Source organism: Sphaeramia orbicularis, chromosome 21 (genome assembly GCF_902148855.1).
Source record: "Sphaeramia orbicularis chromosome 21, fSphaOr1.1, whole genome shotgun sequence".
NCBI classification, from domain to species: domain Eukaryota; kingdom Metazoa; phylum Chordata; class Actinopteri; order Kurtiformes; family Apogonidae; genus Sphaeramia; species Sphaeramia orbicularis.
The window spans coordinates 22,924,817-22,947,167 of record NC_043977.1 but is presented as its reverse complement, the minus strand read 5'-3'; the positions used below and the strand labels follow the sequence as shown (position 1 = coordinate 22,947,167).

Here is a 22,351-nt window from a genome sequence, read left to right as displayed (position 1 = left end):
ACAAAAAAAATGGTGGATTCTAAGAAAAACACAGTTAATTCTTATTTTCATGTGATGAGACTCATGGAAAAAAAAAATCCTCTGTAACATTCTATTTCATTTCTGTGATTAGGTCTGCCTAAATCCAACCAAATGCTTACACACTGGACTTTCTGGTATACACTAAGTCGATATATTGAGTATATATTCACCACTTTTCATTACATTGTTCATCAAAACCAGATTTGTTCAATAAAAACATCATTTTACTTTGTCGAACATGACGGATGTTGCCTTGAGTCGACCAGTTTGGTTTTGTGTGACTTTGCTTTAAAGGGGTCAGAATACACACATAAAAGTCTAAATACCTCACACAGGCTCATTAATTAAAGCAACCAAACTAACGCTTAACCTCCTTTATTTTCCTATTCCTGCTCATTGCCTTCATTATCCACTCTTCTGTCATTTCTGGTGAACTTCTGTCCTGCTCTGGTCATCTGTCAGCCTCTTCTTTCACTTTCAACGAGTGTGTATTATAGGATCAAACCTCTCAGGCTAAAACACATTGTGTCACACGTTGCTTGTTTCTAGTTGCCAGTGCGTAGATTTCCTCCACTTGCACATGGATGCCTGGACACGATGCCACTTGCGAAACTTCTGAGGAAAAACCTCGGAGCACAAACAAGCCCCACAGAGAGGCAGACAGAGAATAAAGTAACAGCTGAGACTCAGGCTGTGCTGAACATCACCAAACCTCCAGCTGCTCATACAGGCCAATTAAACACTTCTACTTGAAAAAGATGGTGATTATTTTTAGGGCCTTATGGGTAAAGAGAGGAAGTATATCCAGATGGATGATTCTTCGGAGGTTTTCATGCCTTTATGTAGCTATCAGTGTAATTATTAAAGATCTATATGCACAATCTCAAGTTCTTTTCTGTGTTTCATGGCTCCCATCAGCTACATTTCCACATCATTCTTTGGAAAACATTCACATTTCCTTAGGCTGAGACAGTATATTGGTTAAAAAAAAAAAAAAAAGAAAAAACTAAAAAAAGAGGTTTATAAATACATGTACTGGGCCCGTGGAACAGCTGATTACATTACCTCCATTCAGCCTTGTTGTGAAGGAAAGAGTTGCACTGTTGAGGAAGTTGGCTGTCATTAGACATGGACTCCAGAGTGGAGAGGATCTGCTTGAACACTGGCCTAACCTAAACCCACATAAAAAAAAAAGAAACGCGAAAGCATTAGATCTGGATGTTATCTAAAAACATGCAGATTTTGTGTATTTTCATATAAACCCATAAAGATAAACCCATAAAGATTCAGTGTTACTTTTGTGGCAGTTCCAAAATATTTTTTTTCTCTATATTTAACTTTTCTTCAATTTATTCTGACATTATAAACTGTATTTGGCATTTTTTCAGTGAACATGAGGTATTTTCCTATATGTAACTTACTGCTCATGTAGATGTTCATAAAAGCTCAGATTAAAGTTGAGGGTTATTTTATCAGAAACAGAGAAAACTGAAAAAAAGTGACATTTTCAGCAAAATATATCATTAACTGAACTAAACCAAGTGTCTCCATCCACTGTCATTGATCCAACTCTATGGGTTTTACTGGTGAATCAATGTTGTAGAAGATGACAGTGTTTCTATGTTCACTGTGGAGTCTGTGAACGTCCAAATGGGTCATATCTAATGACCATGAAGAGACGACAAACTGCATTTTACACCAATTATTTACATGTATTGATAGAAGTTATTAAACATGTTGCATCAGTAGATGGTTTTGGTCGTCGGTGGCTGTTTGGGTCGTTATGGGTTAAAGAAACTAAGCAGATAACTCACCTTTGGATCTGTTGCCCAGCATTTTCTCATCAGTTCAGCAAAACTCACAGGACAGCCACTGGGGATGGTTAACCTCTGAAATATGAGCTACAAGTTAGCGAGGAAAAACTGCACATGCAAGTGTATTAAAAGCAAGTTTAAGTAAAGAATCCCTTCCTAATGTGATTTTAATTTAAGAGATGAGGATAAAATCTACAGTTCATCATTCAGTGCAAATTCTGGGCCGACACTGATGTCAAAAATAACAATTTGATTAAAAATAATTATTTGGCCGACACCTGATGGCGGTACTAATGTTACTGTCTGCTTGTTAATTTTGTTTTTGCTCATTATTCCCCCTTTTGTATGAGGGAAATCAATAATTACATGTGTCTACAGTAAGTCTTTCAGGCTTTCATTCCACTATCACATCACACAAACAGTATCTATGAAACAACTATTAATGTAACGCAGCAGATAAACATCGATAAAATGACGTCTTTCATCTCTCTATCTCATAGTGTATGAAGCGCATCCGATTTTTAGATGCAACACATGTACTGTATATATTTAAACATATAAACCAGTTTGTCATTTGGTCACATTATGGTATGTACCTCAAGATGCATTATCATAGTTGTGTTCATAGAACTTCAGCGCTAACTCTAACTAATGTTGTGTACTGCGAATTAAGAGGCTAATATTGATAATATTATATGGCATAAATAAGAGGGGGACAGGATTTAAAGAACTTAACTGTGTACTTTATGAGTTTATGTCTCTTCTTTTGTGTTTTGCTAAATCAAAGTGAATTTAAGGATAGATTAACTTTTCAAGAAAAGAGTTCATTATTCATCTAATGCAGCTGAAAAGAAAACATTGTCCCATGTAGGACTTTGGAACAGATAACCTCTTTTGTTTCTACCTCTGACTGTTAAAAGCCCATACTGACTCAACTGTAACAGACTGCGGATTTCTCCTCAGCCCTCACACTAGAATCATGTATCTGTCTAAATCCAAATCAACAAAAAATGTGACTCAGTGTTGCAGTTGGTTTATTTATTAAGAATATAATACATGAATGAGAACATTTTCTTTTCTTTTGTTCTTTGTTTGAATACTATATTTTATTTATTTGCATACATTCACACATTTACAATATAATTATGTTTATATACAGTAAAAAAAATTGTTTATTTCTTTGCTTGCTGGGCTTGGAGGGAGGGGTGAGGTTAGATGTACTAAATCAGAGCTATCTAATGGCTTTATATGGTTTCCTTTGGAGGGAATGACTGTAAAGGGATTTACTATGCGCAAATAACGTACATTGTCACCCATAAATTTGGAATAATTTTGTTTTCAGACACATTCCTTTTTTAACCCTATTTATACACATCAGTAATCACCTTTGACCAGGTCTCAGTTACACCTTAGATAGATAGTTTTATTTGCAATTTGTGAGAAATAGAAATAAAACTAAAATTCTGACAAAAAACATATAAACTAAAAAAATAAGTGACATTTACCTATCAAGAATAAATCACATTGTCACAAACCAAATCAGAACAAGGAAGAGTAGCAACCACTACAGTGGAAGCTAATGGGGATCCGTATAAACAATAAACAATAAACCACTTTTGGACAAAATACCCTTTCTGTGAAGGGAACTAAATACCGGAACAGACTACCACACTCAATAAGAGAATGCTCCACACATCCCACATTCAAAACTCAACTAAAAACAGTGGCTAAAAGCAAACCAGTCTTCTGATCCTTTTTAACTTTTAACCTTTTAATGTGTTGCATTTTTAATGTGTTGTACTTTTATTGTATTATTCTTTTATTGTTCTATTTGTAAGTTTTAACTGTAATGCATTCTGTTAAGTGCTTAGGGACGGCGGATGCAAAAGAGCATTTTTGCTATAATGCGGCACATTTACATCTGATGTTGTTCAATACAGGTGCTCATTAATATGCATTATCCCTCCTATATAAACTAATAAATGAATAAATAAATACATTTCATGAGAAGAAGTAAAATATTTTAATCCAACTTTATGACCGAGAAAACACTGTAAAAATAAACTGTATTGTATGTGCACATGTGATTATGTAGTAGATTACCTCATTTTTCTCCACAACGAGCCAGGCCACTTGCAAACCCTCCAGACCTTTGAAGGGGATCTCACGCGTCAGCATTTCCCAAAGCACCTACATTACAGAAAAAAAGAGCTGAGGTCATGTTCACGTATGTGTCTATTCAATATAAAAGTATAAACACATACATATTCTGCTTAGAAGATGAGTATGCATCAGTTTATGTGAATTTATGCACAAATAGTCATTAGAAACACTTTGCTGTCCCTCTTCTTTACATTTCTAAAACCTACTAAAAACAGGGATGATTTTCCTACAATAGCTGCACTCCCTTGGAAATTTAGACTCTTTTCAGTCGCCATTCATCAGTGTCACCGCTGCGTTGACGTCTCACAAAAACGTAGAGAGTCATATTTCCCATTGCATGCCTGTACCATATATTTCAGCATTTCTGTACTTGCCAGCTGCATCTCATTATGTATGTATTTTACTATAGAAATCAAATCAACTCATCAGAAAAGTGTTTAAGTGGCCAAACTACATGCTTAAATTTGCAATCATACTGCAGTACACTTGACACAAAGACAACTCATTGCAATCATAAAAACTGTCTTTTTATCATTTCAGGAAATACATACAGATGTGTACAGTAATGCCAAAGATATAGACTTTAGGGAGAAGGAATTTCCCAAAAGTTTACACATTTTTAAACATGTTATTGGCTCTTATTCCTGCTAAATTTCCCAAATTCTGAATGACATTGTTTCCCAAACTTGGCAAACCATTGGCCACCAGTTGATAATAGGTCTTTATCTATTAATTCTTGAAAATTTTGTACATAAATGATCATTCCTGAACATTTTATCTGACATTTCTGCATCACATCATAATTATCCATAATATGTAAACCTGCACTTTAAAGAGATATACTTCTGACAAATCATAACTATGGTTTATAATACTTTATACATGACACAGATTTAAAGTATTTAGGGTGAGCTGACAGACAATTTGTTCTTAAAATGTGAATTTATTTAGCAACTTAAACTCAATTTCCTACAACCCGTCTGTGGGTCTTGATTCAGTCTTCAAGAATAAATGTGGTAGAGAGTAACTTAACAAGAAAACCTTCAGTTCTGAAAAGGTCAAACCCACTGTTAGTCATTTTAACAAAAAAATTTTTTTTAAAAAGTAATTTTAACAGAAAAATGCAGAAATGGAAACTGGTAGGATTTCCAGGTGTGTGTTTTAGCCTTGAGTGACTTCAGAGTAGTTTTTCTCTTGAAATAATTCTGAATACACTGTGAATTTCATTGTTTTTTAACATGTCTGCCCTTAAGAGTGAAATAATTGTGTCCAAAAAATCCTTGAAAAAAGCATTTGTGTTTGTGATCTCATTATCACAGGCTAAAAAGACTCCCACAGAACAAATACACACTGGAAAAAATCTAAATCTTACCAAGTGTATTTTTCTCATTTCTAGTCAAAATATGTCATCACACTCTATTGTCTAAAAATAAGTTCTTATATCTCACTAAAAAGTTACTCTTTAGGTGATTATGTCTTATTTTAAGTGTGATGAGATATTTTGACTAGAAATGAGAAAAATACACTAGGTAAGATTTTGATTTTTTTCCAGTGCAGTACTTGAATGCTTAATAACGTGTTGAACTTTCAATAACAGCATCAGTTCTACTAATATGGAATCACCGTTACAATAAATATAAAACAATTATTAAAATAAAACCACTGGCATTGCTTACCACGCCGTAGGAGAAGGTATCGCAGGTCTCGGACACCGGCAGACTCTGGATCACCTCTGGCGCCATCCAGGGAAACGTCCCAACCAAAGACATGTGTGTAGTGTGGTTCAGGAACTTTGAGGCCCCGAAATCACAAATCTGAAAGAGTCAAAACAGAATTGTGGCAAAAAGTGCAACAAATAAAAACATCTTTATCTTGTCATATCCTCCTGAGACCCAGAAAAGTAAAGGTTTTGGCTTTTTTATGTTAAATAATTGAAAACAGCTTTTTTCCACATACATTTTTTTAATGGAATGACCTTTTCTTTTTAGTAAAGCTGTGAAACTCTTGTCCCCTACAGAGAACAAAAAATCATTGTTGGGTGTCAAGAGGATATTTATGCATTAATCAAACCATAAGTGCATAAGAGGAGTAAAGTCTGTATTTTGTGCTGATTCTTTGTTTATATATTGTACACAAATTGCAGCAGATATTACTAAAGCCTTTGTATTGTTTACTTAAACGTGCTCAAGAAACATTAAGAAATCCAGACAAATGTTTTTAGCTTTTAACGGATTCTAAAGACTCTGTACCTCATACAAACTTAGACTTGTTAATTTTATGTTAATGGCCTCATGGATTTAGCCTCATGCACAAACCCGTCTAAAGCTCAATGGTGAATCACTCTGCAGCTTCTTGAACATGATAAGTTAGTCACTGCCCTCTTGTGTCCATATACTGCAGCTAAATTTCATTCCTTTCTTGAAACTTCCCTACAGATAATGTCAACCATATTTAAGCATCAGAGCTCAATGTGTATAAGGTTTAAGTCACACTGAAAACATACCTTGAGGACTTTGTCTGCAGTCAAAACAACTAAAAGCAGAAAAGTCACAAAAAAGACAGATCAGTTGTGTTTAAGGGGTAAAAACATTAGAACACTTGGGTCACTGTACATTAATTTAGGTGAAATCTGTTACCGTTCCTGGACTTCAGGTCTCTGTGAATAACCTTAACAGGAGCCTCTGAATGTAAATAGTGCATTCCTAGAGGAAAAGAAAATAGAAATTAGGTGAAATTACAAATGTTATGATGTAATAGTCCATTGTTACGATGTCAAGTAACAATGGAGTTTTATTGGCTGAAAAATCTTTTTTTATTGCTTATCTATCAGTGTTGGAATCAATTAAAAAAATGACAAAATTAAACGACATAGAGGCAGAAACATCAGGCTGTAGATGCTTTACCTGATTTATTTACATTTTTTAACAACATCATTACATTTGTCATTTTATATTTGCCTTCTGTTTCATATAATGTTTGAGAATATTTATGATTGGTCTCTGTGAGTCTTTGCCAGTTGAATAAAAGTTAAATATAGTAAATACAAAATTAAATAAATGAATCTATGCATCCATGTGTGTGTGTGTGTGTGTGTGTGTATATATGTTAAGTGTGTACATGATTAAATACTCCACAAACATTCGCTGTTTTTGTTGTATTTTTCTTTGTCTTAATCGACGAATTGAGACTTTATTCACATCCTTTTTCTTACAAAATATTTCTGTATACATAACAATGGAAAAATAAATACAAACCCGTACAAAGGCTCAGACAGACCATTGTTTCTGATGGACTTAACACTGTGGACACCGTGGATAAGACTGGACATGGCAGATGCAGAGGCTTTATGTGACGAACAGGGCTGTCAAAGTGTATTTACATTATGTGTATTTGTCCATAACACCAGTCCAATCTACTGCAGGTCATACACTCATTTATACACCTGGATTTGATGTTTCAGGTGCAGCTCCATTACCTCTTTAAAACCTGACGTGTCATCGCTGACACACCCTGCACATATGCAGTTTGAATGAAACCTGAGACATTGTGCTTTATAGGTTTTATTGGGTCATTACGGTAATTTCACTCATGCCTGTACTAGAAGTTGGAGAAGAAGCCATTTTAGCAGAATTATAACATGCAGTAAATTGTAAATGATTGCTAGATTTTGAAAAATCTGAGGGAAAAAAGTGCTCTGGAAAAATAGGCAAACTGACTCACTCAGAGCATATTTTTTAACCTTTTTATAGTCAAAATAAGAAATAAAAAAGTCCAGGTGGACTGTTTTAGGCTCAGGGTTTAAAGGGTTACCAGACATGAGAAATATGACACCATCATGTCCATTCTGCTAAATATCTGCATTAGTGTGGACAGAGCTTTATTGTCACTAAAAAACTATTCATATGTTATTAAAGCCCTAAAGATGTAGAAATATTAGAAATATTATATAACACTCTGCATCTTGTGTTTTCCATTAAAAAAGTGATATTTTCCTCAATTTAATTTACCAACCACATAGATGCTCAAAAAAAGCTCTATATGAAATCAAAGGTTACTATATCGAAACAGGAAACTTAAGAAAAAGTCACTTTTCCAGCAAAATATATCATTAACTGAATCTGAAAACAAGAGTCTGTTTGTCAAACTACATGGAACCATCACTTATGTCTTTAAACTTTTCAGCTTTCACACAAGGATCAAAAATATCTGGCTTTATTTTTTCTTTTTTTTTTTCAGTATGTTAGTTCCATCTTAAGTTGGTAGTAAGTTGGATACAAATTTGTTGAAGACTACAGTGCACATGTTGTTTGTAGATGTCATTTAACTTGTTTGTTGTTGTTTTTAAATATATATACATTTATACTATTGATATTGTTGCTGTTATTTCTATATAGATATTTTTTATATGCTTTTAAACTTTTTGTGGTTGTTGTTTCAGCTGGTTGTAGAAAAAAAGTTGTCATTTTTAGACATGTCTTTTTTACATTTTTACAATTCAAATCATTGTTTAATTGAACGGAAGAAAACAATCAATAGCTGCAGCTCTATACATCTTTCAGATTATCTTTGTATATATTTTAAAACTTAGCAGTTTACATGCTGATAAAAGAATAAATAAATGTCAAAAGTACCTCTTGCAATCTCTGCAGCCCAGGTCATAATCTGCCCCATGTCCATTTCCTCACTTTCATCACTGGACAGGTAATCGTACAGGGATCCACCGCTTGCATACTCTGTGGAGGAATATGGAGTCAAAATGTAACTAAACACCTAATTTGTGATGGTTTTACAGAGACTAACCTTCTGTCTTGAAGCGTTATATTACACATAAAGGTGCAATATGTGAGAGCATAACATGAAAACTGTTGAAAATTGAGATTCCGCCAGCTGACAGTGTCTTGTTTACAGATTGCGCCTGTCACTGACCTGTCACCGTCGATGAGCTCAATTTATCACAGTGTAAGTGAACAAAAAGAGCCTCCTGTTTCCTCAGACACGTTGTCACATTTTGATGTTTGAAAGGAAATCGTCTTCCCGCTATGTTTTCTAAAGTTTCCAACACTTGAGTGGATTTATGACAACCTATAGACGCTGACAGCCCCTTTCAAATTACTTTTCAAAAACAGTCGGCACACATGTATCCAAGAAATAAACCTCGGATGAAGCCTGTGTTCAAGAACGAATATGTAGAACAGGCAAATACTGTAAACATTTCTTATCACTGTAAGAGAGAATAAACCAGATCGCATTCATGAAAAGCTGTTTCTGCATCATAACTCAATCAGGTTGCAGCAGTAAAATAAACACGCACAGGCACCAGGAATAATTGATAATCACTGTTGTAAATACACTCCGTTTTTATTACTAGCTACTTATATTTTAGCTTACTATGCATTGCCTTGTTTACTGGATTGCTGCAAATTCTAGATATCTGCTGTATGTGTGCAAGTTAAGACATGTCTGCTTCTGTACTTTGAACTTTAATAGCTTTGTCCACATTCCACAGATAATAGGACTCCATGCCTCGTGGTTGTTAAGTTTTACTTTCATTTGACTTTCATCCATGTCCTTATAGTAAATAAACCTAAGGTCACAGCAGAGCATTATTAAGCCACTGTCGTCGGTCTGGCTTTAGGTAAACTCACCTTTATCTCAATACAATACTTAATCTAGTCTTTTATTAGGTTATGAGGCCGCTGAGTGACAGCAGATATTGGTAAACTCATTCAACAGGTCTCATAAATATGGATGTAGATATTGTCTGTCAGAAAGCGGGAACTGCGCAGCCTGATGTGTTCTCTATGTCAACAGACAGAGGAAATTTATAACAGAGCTGATGAATGTGGACATGGCATGGTCAGGATGGCCATAAACCTTTTTCCTGGATCTGGTGCTAATTAGATTCTGCTTTGATAAACAGAAACACAAGCTCCTTGACGACAAACTCTGTCTGTTTCACAAAGCACCGTCCATCACAGTTTTTAGCTTCGTGTCTGTGTATTTGATGTAGGGCTGAACGAAAGTACTCAAAATATTCTAAAACTTCCAATAACATGTGAGATGTACATTGCAGGGGCTGCATTTTTTTTTTATAATATATAGTAAAATGTGTTGCAACTATAGAGATACAGTTTAATCTGCAGCAACAGGATGTTTTACAAACTCTTGTTATCGGCTGATTTTCAATAATGTGATAATGACTGATGCTGATGATAGGCTTCTCAGACAGTATCTGATTTTTTGCAGAGAATAGTGTTGGCTTACGTTCTGGTCCAAACTACTGGTAGTTCAAGTTCTGTTCACATCTAGGGCTGGAACGAACAAATGTTATCACTGCTCACAGGGTTCATACACATTTTTCAAGATCAAATTCAAGCACTTCTAAGGGTCATTCAAAAAAAATTTCCAGCACAGTACCTTATCGCTGGGGTAAAATGCATATATACAGGAACACATGTACTCATGATTATTTTTTTCACTTTTTTATCACAATGATGTACATTGTATTATGCTATAAACATCTCAAATAACGTTTCATAATAGCAAAATGTTTAGAAATTAAAGGAGAACACAAAGTTCTATCCAAAAAAAGGGAAGCGACATGGTGTTCTTCAGACACACTTGCACCGAGCCAAAGATTAAGATAAAAATGTACCTGGAGTCGATCTGAGAGCACCGACTGATTTTCTTTTTGACATAAAGCTCTATTTTTTAAAACGCATCACCTCTCTGTAAGTAGCTTTGGCTTGACCTCTAACCTGGCAGAGTTAGTATTAAAAATAAATAAATAAATCACATCACAGAGTTCTAACTGCAAGCGCTTTCAAGTATTTAAACTGAAATTCAAGCATTTTTCAGACCTTGAAAACAGGACATTGAAATTTAAGCATTTTCAAGGATTTCAAGCACCTGTGCAAACCCTGTGCTCATGTGTTATTTTCTTGATTAATGAAGTAATTGTTTAGCCTATAGAATAAAAAAGTGTTTTCCAAAACCCTTGTTTCATTGACAAGCTTAAGACATTCAATTTAACATCATAGAAGTGGAATAACTCAGATTTAAGAGGCTAGAATCCAAAGTGATATCATGAAATTGCGTAAATATACACGCCACTTTTAATTGGCGTGTTATCTGTACGCATTATAAGCTTTCTGCGTGTATGTTCCCGCTATAGTTACGGTTAGGGTTAGGGTTATGTGAACCGGAGATCTTGGCATAAATTGACACGCGATCAAATGGTGTTAAATAACACGCGAAAGGACAAAACTGCATACGTATTGCATGCCAAATGCCATAAGAGCTTGAGTGACATACAACGCTGTTTCATGAGATCAGTCTCTAGAATCAGAAAATTTTTACTTCATTTTCTTCAACTAAATCACGCAAACCAATTATAATACACTATAAAATAGTTATCAATTAATTTAATAGCCATCAAAGAATTGATTAGTAGTTACATCATACCATTATCAATGAAAAACTGTGGTTCTAGAGATGCTCTGGCCTACAAATTGTATTCATGGTGCCTAAAGGAACAGCAAAAATCCTCAGCATTTTTATATTTTCTGCAAAAACCTCCATTGCCATTACCCTCAGGTCTCACATTGCAATCAAAATGTTAAAATAATCTCAATGTGGGATTTTTTTTCGTGGATGCATTTCTGCAAATGTCTTCAATGTCCACAATAAAGACACTGATGATCAACCTATTCTCTTTCACATTTTGGACAGTGTAATGTTCATCAGTGCAGCAGTTAATGATGATACATAACATTACCAAACAGCTCATTCTCAATAAAAGTGAGAACAAAATTATCATCAGAGATGCAACGCTGACCTCAAATGGCACGGCAAGGTTGAACTAATCCAGTGTTTGTCAGAGCCGGAGGAATGTTACAGAGGGAGTGGATAAAAATGGCCTAAGGCTAAGATACTGAGTCATAAATAAAACTGTCTTTTTCTTTCTTTTTCATTTAAAATCCTGATATACATTTACATTTACTACTTTGTATTAGTTTGGTTGTAGTGTTATAATGATACATGCCTGCCACCTATGCTTTATACATTTTTTAAAAGGTATTTCTGGAGACCCTCACCCCTTTGGATCACATCCATCATGCTGAATAATTCCACTATGTTGAGAATACACTCAAAGAAACATTTGTGTTTCTGATCATTCACTTGACCTTTAAAACTTGCTCCAATGATGTGACTGGATGTGGCTTTGGTGTCAGTGATGTCAGTTCTATTGTTAGACTGGATATAAGCAGGTCTGATACAAAAAAAGGAAAGAACAATAGGTGTAAATATCAACTCAAGTTACTACGTGCAAAACAGAGGTCAGGAATGTTATGAAATATGGCAAATGTAGAAATAAAATATGGTCTTTGGTCTGGATCAGCAAGAAATTGATTACGTTCATAGATATAGTCATGCAGCATATGACTGATTTCAGGCTTCATTTCTGAGAAAATCACAAAAATGTCCAAAAATCAATAAAGATACTAGACTAAAGATGCAAATTCCAATTTAAAGGTGTAATTACATAAATATTAAGCACTGGTGGAATGGAATCCCGTGGAAGAATTCAGCCTGATCACAATCAAGGTGTACAAGTATATTTGCAGAAGTTATTAATTAGTATTGCAAAAAGATACCCCCAAAACCATTCCCAAAATGTTTCTTTGGCCATCTTATGACTAGATCTTGCAATCCTCCAAATTTGAAGAAAATCGGATAAAAACTTATAAAATGGTGACCCAATGAGCGTGAAAACATGTGCACAATTTTATTGTCATAAGAGAGCACAATAATTGTACATAATGTTTTGTAACACAATAAATAATTACTACTCAACTCCTGTGTCTTTTTTATTACAAAATACACACATCACGTTGCTTTTCATTTATTGATAATTTTTGTTGAACAGCTGTTTGATTATCAATTCTTATTTTCAGTATTAAGACAATCAACCATTTTGTTATGAAAACCCTTCTTTTACAGCCCTTTAATTGTAATAATAGAATGGGAACCTGTGATTTAAGTATTATTATGACTAAATATGCACAACTAGACAGATTTTGGTATGCTCCCTGGCTGCAGAAAATTTGGTAACAATGTGGCAAACAGATGTTTACGTCGAACCGCAAGTTTTCAATGCCGCGTTGTTCACCAAAATTCATGTAGTTTCCGTACACCAATATACTTCCATCAATAATATGGCGTATATGCCTTATAGATATATTGTTATAACTTGTTCACAAATGTTTATTTCCTCCTGTACCAAGAAGACTTACAGATCTAACAGATGTGACCATGTGGTAAGCCAGATTTCCATTCCAATCTTGTAGAGTCCATACACCATACACCATATTCAAAATATGTGGGTCTAATTTTATTGTTTCTGTCAATATATGGAATTTTTCAGCACGCATGCTTTGGACACGACATCTATGCAATAAACAATGCATGATTATCCTGAGTGCTGAAACATTTGTATGTCTTTGTAGGCATTAAATATGGAGGCTATTAGGCTGGAGTGTCTGTACACCCAATAATTTCTGATTTGACAGGGGTACAAGCCTGCAAAATTTTTAGTAGACACCATAATACAAAAATATTTTGGACTTTAAAAGAGAAATATCAGACAAATAAAATGGGCTGTCTGATTTTTTGATAGAGCAATATTATTTTTTATCTATCTGCGCACCCATCCTGTTACCCTTGATTGTAATCAGGCCGATTGGCTCAGTTCCCCAAATAAACAACTAGTCTGTGAAAACTGTTGGTTTCATTCTAGTCAGACAACCTCTATGATGATCGCTCATGTCTTATCTACAGACTAGCAAATTTTAACACCACCTGAATAAAATCTAACATTAAATACATGATGGACTTGTGACACAAGTGACAGTTTGAGGTGTTGAGACAGGTGAGGTCTACGTAAAGCAGCTTTACACTCATGGATCGAACACATGCATTTTATGCATATCGCTTCACTTTTTTATATCGTCAAAAGCCAAGGAAAAATCCCTAAACTCACCCAACGTACCACTAATGTGCCCTATCACAGCTTAAAAATCCACTACTGAACCCCAAGTCTGTCATTAACATCACAAGAAAACAAGACAAGAATGTGTGTAAAACGTTCAGTGAGGTCAGACTGTTTTGTGTGTGATGTGATGTGAATAGGCTTTTATATTGTTCATTTATGCTATTGTTAATACAGTTTTTATATTATTGTTGTTTATACTGTAAATGTATTTCTCTGTTGAAAAGTCCAAGTAGGGCCAGGAGTTACAGCTCACAAAATTAGAAGTTCTATATGTCCGCTATGTTTCACTGCATTGTCCAAAAATAAATAAATAAATAAACAAGCGGTGCCAGGCACAACAGACCCCGCCCCTCGCACATATTGTTGCTTATTTTGGCATTGATCCAGCTGATGTCATTATGTCTGTATGTGTGCTCATGTCAGCATATCAATTTGCCTCTATATATGTGCCAAGTTTGAAGTAAATTGAAACAAAATTGATATTTTTATAGACATTTGGAATTTCACCCATTTTAAGTAAATGGAAGAAAAAAGATTTTTTAAAAATTCATAAAAAAATGTGAACTTTGACCTACTTTTCCCAAAATGTAATGACATCTATTATGAGGCACTGGCAATCTATAAACCCAATTTGGTATGAATTCAACCAATAGTTTTACTGCTAGAGTGTTAACAATAAAAGAAACAAACAAACAAACTGAACCAAAAACAAAACCCCTTGCCTACCCTTTGGGGGTGATAAAGATAAATAAAGCGACTGACTTTCAGTGGTACACATGAAGCTTAAGCTAATAAGCCACAGGTCAGCAATTGCATTATCATCAATACTTACATTGGTCAGATTGGAATCTTTGGTCTTTAGTGTAAATATCTTGTGAAAGTTCATTATCTCTAAATGGTGAAAAGTGTTTTAAAAAGCTGCAGAATCCAAGTCCTGATCCACATCTTCTGGGAAGGCTGGGATAACGAATGTACGTACCTCATCAAAAATGACTAGTTTTTGAGTTAGAGGTGCAGACGTGCACACAGATATGTAATGATTACGCATAAAAAGATAACTTCACATGCAGGGATGAGGAAGTGTTAAGAAACAGGCCAGTGCCATCCATCTACATGTTTACAACAGGCTGATACAGTGATTAAATTCAGTTTTAAGAGCCTGGAGATCGGATAGTGTACCGTTTTGCTGCACACACGATGTTTTGTTCAGTTTACAGTAGGAGGCTGCTGCCAGAATGAAAGAAAAAAACACAACAAAGCCATCCATAGTTCTCTCTTGGACATGAATAGAAGATTTTTTGTTTCTTGATATCAGGACCGCACTTTAGAAAAACAACAAATTCCCCAAGGCCGGCTGGACTGGACTGGACAGCGTGGGAGAAGTTCACAGAATCATCTCAGGACAAAAACGACCACAGTGAAGTGGGCAGCTTGTGGATATCACACTGTGAGGACATTGTTAACCCAGAAAAGGCAGTTAAGATCTATCCAAACAACAAACCCCAGGTGAGCAAGCAAGTGTTAAGTGTTATCATATAAGAAAAAAATCCAATTGAGCTCAAGATAAGCATCGGATAAAACAGCTGATCTAATGAGGACACATGTGAGCAAAAACTTGCATCAAACAGTTTATTTGTATTAAGCTGCATCGTGGGATGTATTTCCTACATCCTAAATAGTAGAGGTACTCTCAGATCATGATCTAAGTCCAGTTTTATGATAATCATATGCTGTATTCAGCTTGTTTTCTTAGAGAGAAGCTGATTTTGTGAAACTGGGGTCATTACATGAAAAAATACGATGCTGTGTAAAAGTCTTAGGCACCGTTTGCTTGTGTTCATTTTGCAGAGATGTAAGAGGATTTTTCAGTCCATGTATTAAATTACAATACAGTGCAAAAGTCCCAGGCCAATGTTAGGTTTGTTGGTTTGTTAAAGTTATAATGACCACACGCATGTATTTCTCTGTCTCTGTATTACCAAGATCCAATCTGGATATATGTGAAGTATGTACAGCAGTAAAAACAAACATTTAGGGGAAAAACAGCTTCTTTAAATGTCTATATAATGTCTTTAACCCTTTTGTTCAGAGAATATGAGATGTGTTGCATAAATTTCCTGATGTTTTACACCAGGTTTCATTCAACACATATTTCCAAGGCTTCGTTCAGACTGTAAATCCAAATCCAATTTTTTTTGCCCGTATGTGACCTGTATCTGATCTGTTAGACAGTTTCAACAGCACAAATATTATATTTTTCAAATCCGACCCAGGCCACTTTCATATGTGGTCCTAAATCTGATGTGCATCCGATATTTTGCAATGTGACTTCAGACTGAACGGCCAGGTCGCATTTATCTGACCTTTACGTCATTGAAATGCAACAAACGTCACAATTCCACAATTGAGCGGCGGGACAAACATACCTACTTCCGTAAACACAGTGCGTGCCTGTGTGGCCATGTATTACGTCAAGACCTCTTTTGCGCATACGGGTCACTTCAGGGTCGCATTCAGTTCATACTCAAAATTGATAGAAGTTGCATTGAATGTGTAATATGAGCATATATAACACGAGCACACAAGAAAATCGGAAAAGTCAGAATTGTGCATTAAGACGTGCTGTCTGAATGTAGCCTAATTGTTTGCACTGCTTCTTGTCATGGGGTCAGAGGCCACAATAAATACTGACTTTATCCTTTATAACATATTTAGTTCAGTTTTTTTGTGTGTCTTTTAAGCCTCTACACATATTTCCTGTATTTTCTAGTTGTATCTAAAGAAAAGCAAATATGAAATAAGCATATATGTTCATTTCAACCCTGCATAAACAACGAAACACAGTACTGTACACCAGAAAAATACTTCATATACTGTATAAGCAAAGTATTAAAAACACACAAATAGGTCCCTTCCTAAAAACATTCCAGACCCTGTAAATGCTTGACGTTTAGGTGCAGTTTACCAACGCTGCTCACTCCATACTTCCTCCTAGCACAGGTTTCTGTTGTGATAATGATCCTTTACTATATCTAGTGCACTGGTAATGACTGAGGAGGGATTATTTTATGTACAGTCTGTTGTTTGCTCTGTTTTGCTTTTTGTTCAGTTTGTTTTTTCTATGGTGCAGGCTGCAATTGATTTACACCCATGCTTGCTTCAGATTTTTGCAAGGACCACTCACCACTGCACTTGTATTATATTGAGAAAACTTCAATAAAAAGATCTTGATAAAAAAAAAAAAACACACAAAAATAAAAATATTGAACGTGTTCTGTCAACCTATGAGACTGAGAACTGCAAATGTAACGTCATTATGACCAGGCCAAAACACAAGCCTACGACATTTACACATTATACATATAATAACCTAGATTACTAGAATATTGTGGGGTTTATATGTATCCTGATTGGTTTGTGCCAATCTGTTGCTCAGGTGCTGCAGGTGGATTTCCGCTGATGGTTTGTGGTTTCACTGAAACCAGCCTCTAAAGAAAACGGAAAATGTCTCTCTCATCCTATTTTCAGTTTCTGGTGTACAAATACTACATGTTGAGCGGAAACTACTACTGCTGCTACTATTCTGATAAGCTATTTAATGGTTACTGAGCAGAAAATTCTTTGTTTTGCCATTTCAAAATTGCACAGTCGTACATTTGGATTGAGACTTCATTAATTGTGAACACAAAGATTTGGCACGGCACTGTGGAACAAAGAACAAAACAAAAAGAGTAATACATGTATTGACTGACATATTGACATAAATATACAAATGAGGTGTGTTCATTTATGTTGAATTTGTATTAACTTATTGCTTATGTTATTTGTTTCAAGTGGTTTAACTGTTGTTTTGAGGTCTTGGCTCAGGTTTATGTACAAATCTCACGCACAAATAAGGTTTTACTTAGTTTGTTTGCCTGTATTTTATTTTGGTAAAATGATTTTCCAGATGATGTGCAGGCTGCCATTTAATATTAACCTCTTAACATCCACCAAGTCAAAACATTTAGGGTAAACATTGGCTTAGGGTTACATTTAACTGATGTTTAAAGTGATGTACAGTACTGTGCAAAAGTCATACATAGATATTTTTTTGTCATTCTCTCTTCTTCAAATACTAGAAAATACAGGAAATGTGTGCACAGCCTTAAAAGACACACAAAAGCTGAACTAAATGGGTTCTAAAGGTTGACCCTATGACAAGAAGCAGCACAAACAATTAGAAACATCTGACATGTGTTGAATAAAACCTGGTATAAAACATCAGAAAATTAATGCAATAAATCTCATATTGTCTGGAAAAAAAGGGTTAAAGATGTGTTAAAGGTGCCATATGTAGGATTGTGGCCAAAACTGGTACTGCAATCACATTCAAAATACTGTAGAGCAGGGGTCATCAATCCTGGTCCTTGAGGGCCGGTATCTTGCATGTTTTAGATGTATCCCTCTTCCAACACACCTGATTCAAATGATAAGCCTATCATCAAGCTCTGCAGAAGCCTGGTAACGACTGTCAGATGTGCTGGAAAAGGGAAATATCTAAAACCTGTAGGATACTGGCCTTCGAGGATCTGGATTGGTGACCCCTGCTGTAGAGCGTGGTATTCTCTCCGCCTCACCCCAGACTAGGGGTTGCCAGATCCAGCATGAGTGTCTACTACTAGCGTTTCCACTAATCCTTGCCACTGCACCATAAATTTCATACAAAAAAATCATCACCAGACTTGTTATAGGCCAGGACAAATGGCCTGCCCACTCAAATGAAAGTTTGCAAAGATTCAGGAGAAAGGGAAAAGGGAAATGAGCCTTAAGTTTCACTTTTACTTCTGTGAAGTACAAGCAGCACGGATCGCTACCGTATACCCCCCCATAGTATTATAAAAAAAACGGCCAATCCTCCCCCCCCTTTGGATTACACACCGCTACATGAAGAGGTCACTTCCACAGAAAACACTGTACTACAAGGGGCTACCATGGCATGTGACAAGTCCTACACTGGTACCCGGTCTCTTCACCAGTCCCAGACCGGCAGTCTCTTCACCAGGGCCAGGAGAAGAGACCGCAGCCCGAACCCGGAAGAAGACACCAATGGTCTGGAACCGAGTGAAGAGACCGCGGCCCCAGCTCTCAGTGGTTCTTACCGGGTGAGACTAAGGCAGAGCCGGTGTCGGTCTTCAAATTCTTCTCTGCTTTCATCCGTCTCCATGTTTCAAAATCATCTCCTATAAAAATCCTTATTTTGTTTCTCACTTGGTCAGGACGTATTTGGGAATAATAAGAGGCCTTTTAGGTTTATTAACGTCAGACATTTGTGATCAGAAATGTTCCAGCTGCAGCTCAGTGGGAACTGGTAACCTGGATGCTGAAAGGCTACTGACTATGTGATTGGAAGAGAGGTGATGGGCGGAGCCTCAGACCAAAACACACAATAACAACATAAACATCATTTTGGGGCTGACACTGAGCTTTTCAAATGCAAATATTCTGGCTGGACTACTACTGTCAGTGATACCAGTATTTGAAATGAACATGATTCCTTAATGTCTGGTGGCAGTCAAGGCCATTTTATAATTACTTAGAACATAATTCTTACATACTGCACCTTTAAATGCAAAGGGAGGTCACACTAAATACGACCACTTTGGTTCACAGAAACTGTTTTTTCTCTGAAACTTTAGTTTTTACTGTTGTACATACTTCACATATATCCAGATTGGATCTTAAAGTCTGCAGAGACTGAGTAATACATATGTGTGGTCTTTAGAACTTTATTAAACCAACAAACCAAATGTTGGCCTTTGACCTGTGCAGTTCTGTAGTTTGGATTGTGCTTTAGTCACATGTTAAATAAAGAAAAAGAGATGTTGCTCCATTGTAATAACATGCATATTGGACTTCCAGCTCCACTATAAAAGAACTAACTAAAGTTACTTGGGGTAGAAATCAAACATGTAATGCTCCATTCCTGGAAATTAAATTATGGATAACAAATATGTGGAAGTGGTAAACTAAAACATTGCCACCCCTGCCTTTTCCCTTTGTCTTGATTTGATTATATGATTATTATTTTATTGTGCGTCCTTATATTGTGAGTACTGAATGTTTATTTTGGTGGGATTTAAGGCACTTATTACTTAAGGATATTAAGTTTGTCAAGTGTTTACCCCTTCAAACTGTTGAATAATAAAAAGCTAGCTGACTGAGCAGATACTGGAGACCCTGAGGGTGCAGATGGCTGAAGATTCCAGATCCAGGAACAAGAAAAGAAATTGCAGCGGGGGTTTAAACTAAGCACAAGGCTGTGTGTCCATGCCTAAACTTGCCCAAGAGGTCAGTATTGGAAACACTATTCCCTGCTCCTAGAGATGAGTAGATGTTAAAAGGTTAACCACTGCCTGTGTTTGGTTTTCACAGTGGATTTGGAAGCCTTCACATAAACCGATCGGCAGAAAACCACTTGTGTCTGGCTGTGCTTTGAGGTAAAAACTCCAATACAGGAGTGTAAACAGAGTAGATGATGGTCCGCTCAGCACAAAATACAATAACACTGTAGCAACAGCAACCAAGAGCGTAAACACAACAAACCAGAGGATGACCAGATAACGGTCTGTGCAGAGGTATCCAGGGCCCCTTCGTAAAGTCCACACCAGCTACAGGAGCTTTATTTTCAGCCTCTCCCACAGACAATAAAACAGGGACATACAGATACTATATCAATGTGTGCACTTCCTGAACCCTCTGGCTTCCACTAATGCTTCCATAGAAACCTCTGCTCCATTCAGCGCTGAGCAAACGGTGTAACTGATACAAACACATGTCAGCTTCTGCACTTTCCGTGGTGATGTCACCCTGTAAATCTGTTTCTCGCTGCTCACAGAGATCCACTGTATATACGATGGCGTCTGAATGTTTTAATAAAACTTACCGGTGACGATGCCATAGTTGGGAGCCTCGACAATCGCACCGTAAAACTGGATGATGTTACGGTGACTGAGGACGCTGAGGATTTCAGCCTGAGCATTAAACACACAAAATAATTATTTTACAGAGAAATGAAACTGCTATAGAAACGTCTATGTCTGGAGCTGAAATGGAAGAAAGCACATGTAAAGATATATTATATAACATACAGGCCCCGAGAGCCCAACATGTGACGGCTCCTACAAAGAAGAGAAACCTGACAAAACCAGTTCATTTAATTATAGCTAAACACTGTAATTAAATGAACAATTGGTTCAATATGAAAGGATTACAGTATTATTTCTCTGAACATTCATCTCTCCAACATTTGAGCAAAGTTGAATGGATATGTGTGATCTTTCAGAATTTCATAAAAGAGACGCTGAATAATTTTCTGAACTTCCCATCACAGGCCAACAAATGCAACCGTTTCCCTGAAAAGATTTCAAAGATAATTTGTTTTTTGTCTTTAAGACAATGAGCCTCAGCTTTGAAAGGAATTTCAAGACTGCGCTGTAATTGGGACAAATACGTTCTTTCATTTTGCAATAATGTTTCTTTCATTTCTAAGAGTGGGGGAGTATAATGACCATGAGTGATGGCTACAGAAGTCACCACATCCCGCTAAATGGGGAAGCAATTAAAATGATTACTATACTGACAATTAAAAGTATATGAAAAGCCTGGGCAATTATGACTCCTACCTCATTTTCAATCTTGAGCAGCTTTTTCACTGCCACCTCTTTGTCCTGGGAGATCCACCTGGCTCGGTACACACTTCCGAAGCTGCCACCGCCACAGTTCTCGTAGAAGAGGATGTCATCAAACTTGATTTGCACGAAGGACGCACTGGGAGACGACATTTCATAATGACGCTCAGCACCAACTCAGCTTCTGGGGAATCACAGAGAGAGAAAGAAGGAAGTGTTGTTCACTCAACAAGGTCGTCTGTGGTGAAACCCACTCGCTCCTGCAGCTCCAGGGTTACCCGGTGTTACCCGACAGAGGCCGTTGATGTGCATCCAGTGTCAGTTGGATATCCCGGGTGTTACCGTCCCTTTTTCCACACACAGTCCTCATCATCAGTACCAGTAAACTATGAGCTCAGGGTCCAGGCTGTGCTTGTATAACGGTGATGGCATGAAAGGTATGTTGTGTTCATGCAGCCAAAGTCACAGACTATTCCAGCTCAGTCTAATGTGTTCGGTACGACTAAGGCCACATGCCCGCCAAGCAAAGCATGATGGTAAAAAAACTACAGAATTATCAACTGACTATTTCGAGGAAAAAACCCAGTGAGGTCTCATATTCACAAACCAGTGGTTGCTAAAATATTTTC

The 22,351-nt window shown here is 36.4% G+C and overlaps 1 protein-coding gene across 3 annotated transcripts in view; it reads right to left on the bottom strand.

The window, feature by feature from the left end:
* The window catches only part of map3k20a (mitogen-activated protein kinase kinase kinase 20a), a 38,863-nt gene that overhangs the window by 14,040 nt on the left and 2,472 nt on the right, over positions 1 to 22,351 (bottom strand). For 2 of the 3 annotated variants that reach the window (XM_030125637.1, XM_030125636.1), the window contains exons 2-10: positions 21,717 to 21,906; positions 20,978 to 21,065; positions 8,630 to 8,731; positions 6,635 to 6,700; positions 6,502 to 6,530; positions 5,675 to 5,812; positions 3,939 to 4,025; positions 1,836 to 1,910; positions 1,087 to 1,193 (exon numbers count right to left, since the gene is read on the bottom strand). In XM_030125637.1, the coding sequence (XP_029981497.1) occupies positions 1,087 to 1,193; positions 1,836 to 1,910; positions 3,939 to 4,025; positions 5,675 to 5,812; positions 6,502 to 6,530; positions 6,635 to 6,700; positions 8,630 to 8,731; positions 20,978 to 21,065; positions 21,717 to 21,875 (851 nt within the window). In that variant the 5' untranslated portion in view covers positions 21,876 to 21,906. Of the gene's footprint in view, positions 1 to 1,086; positions 1,194 to 1,835; positions 1,911 to 3,938; positions 4,026 to 5,674; positions 5,813 to 6,501; positions 6,531 to 6,634; positions 6,701 to 8,629; positions 8,732 to 20,977; positions 21,066 to 21,716; positions 21,907 to 22,351 lie in introns of those variants that run through there. The other variant, XM_030125639.1, reaches the window with a different exon arrangement.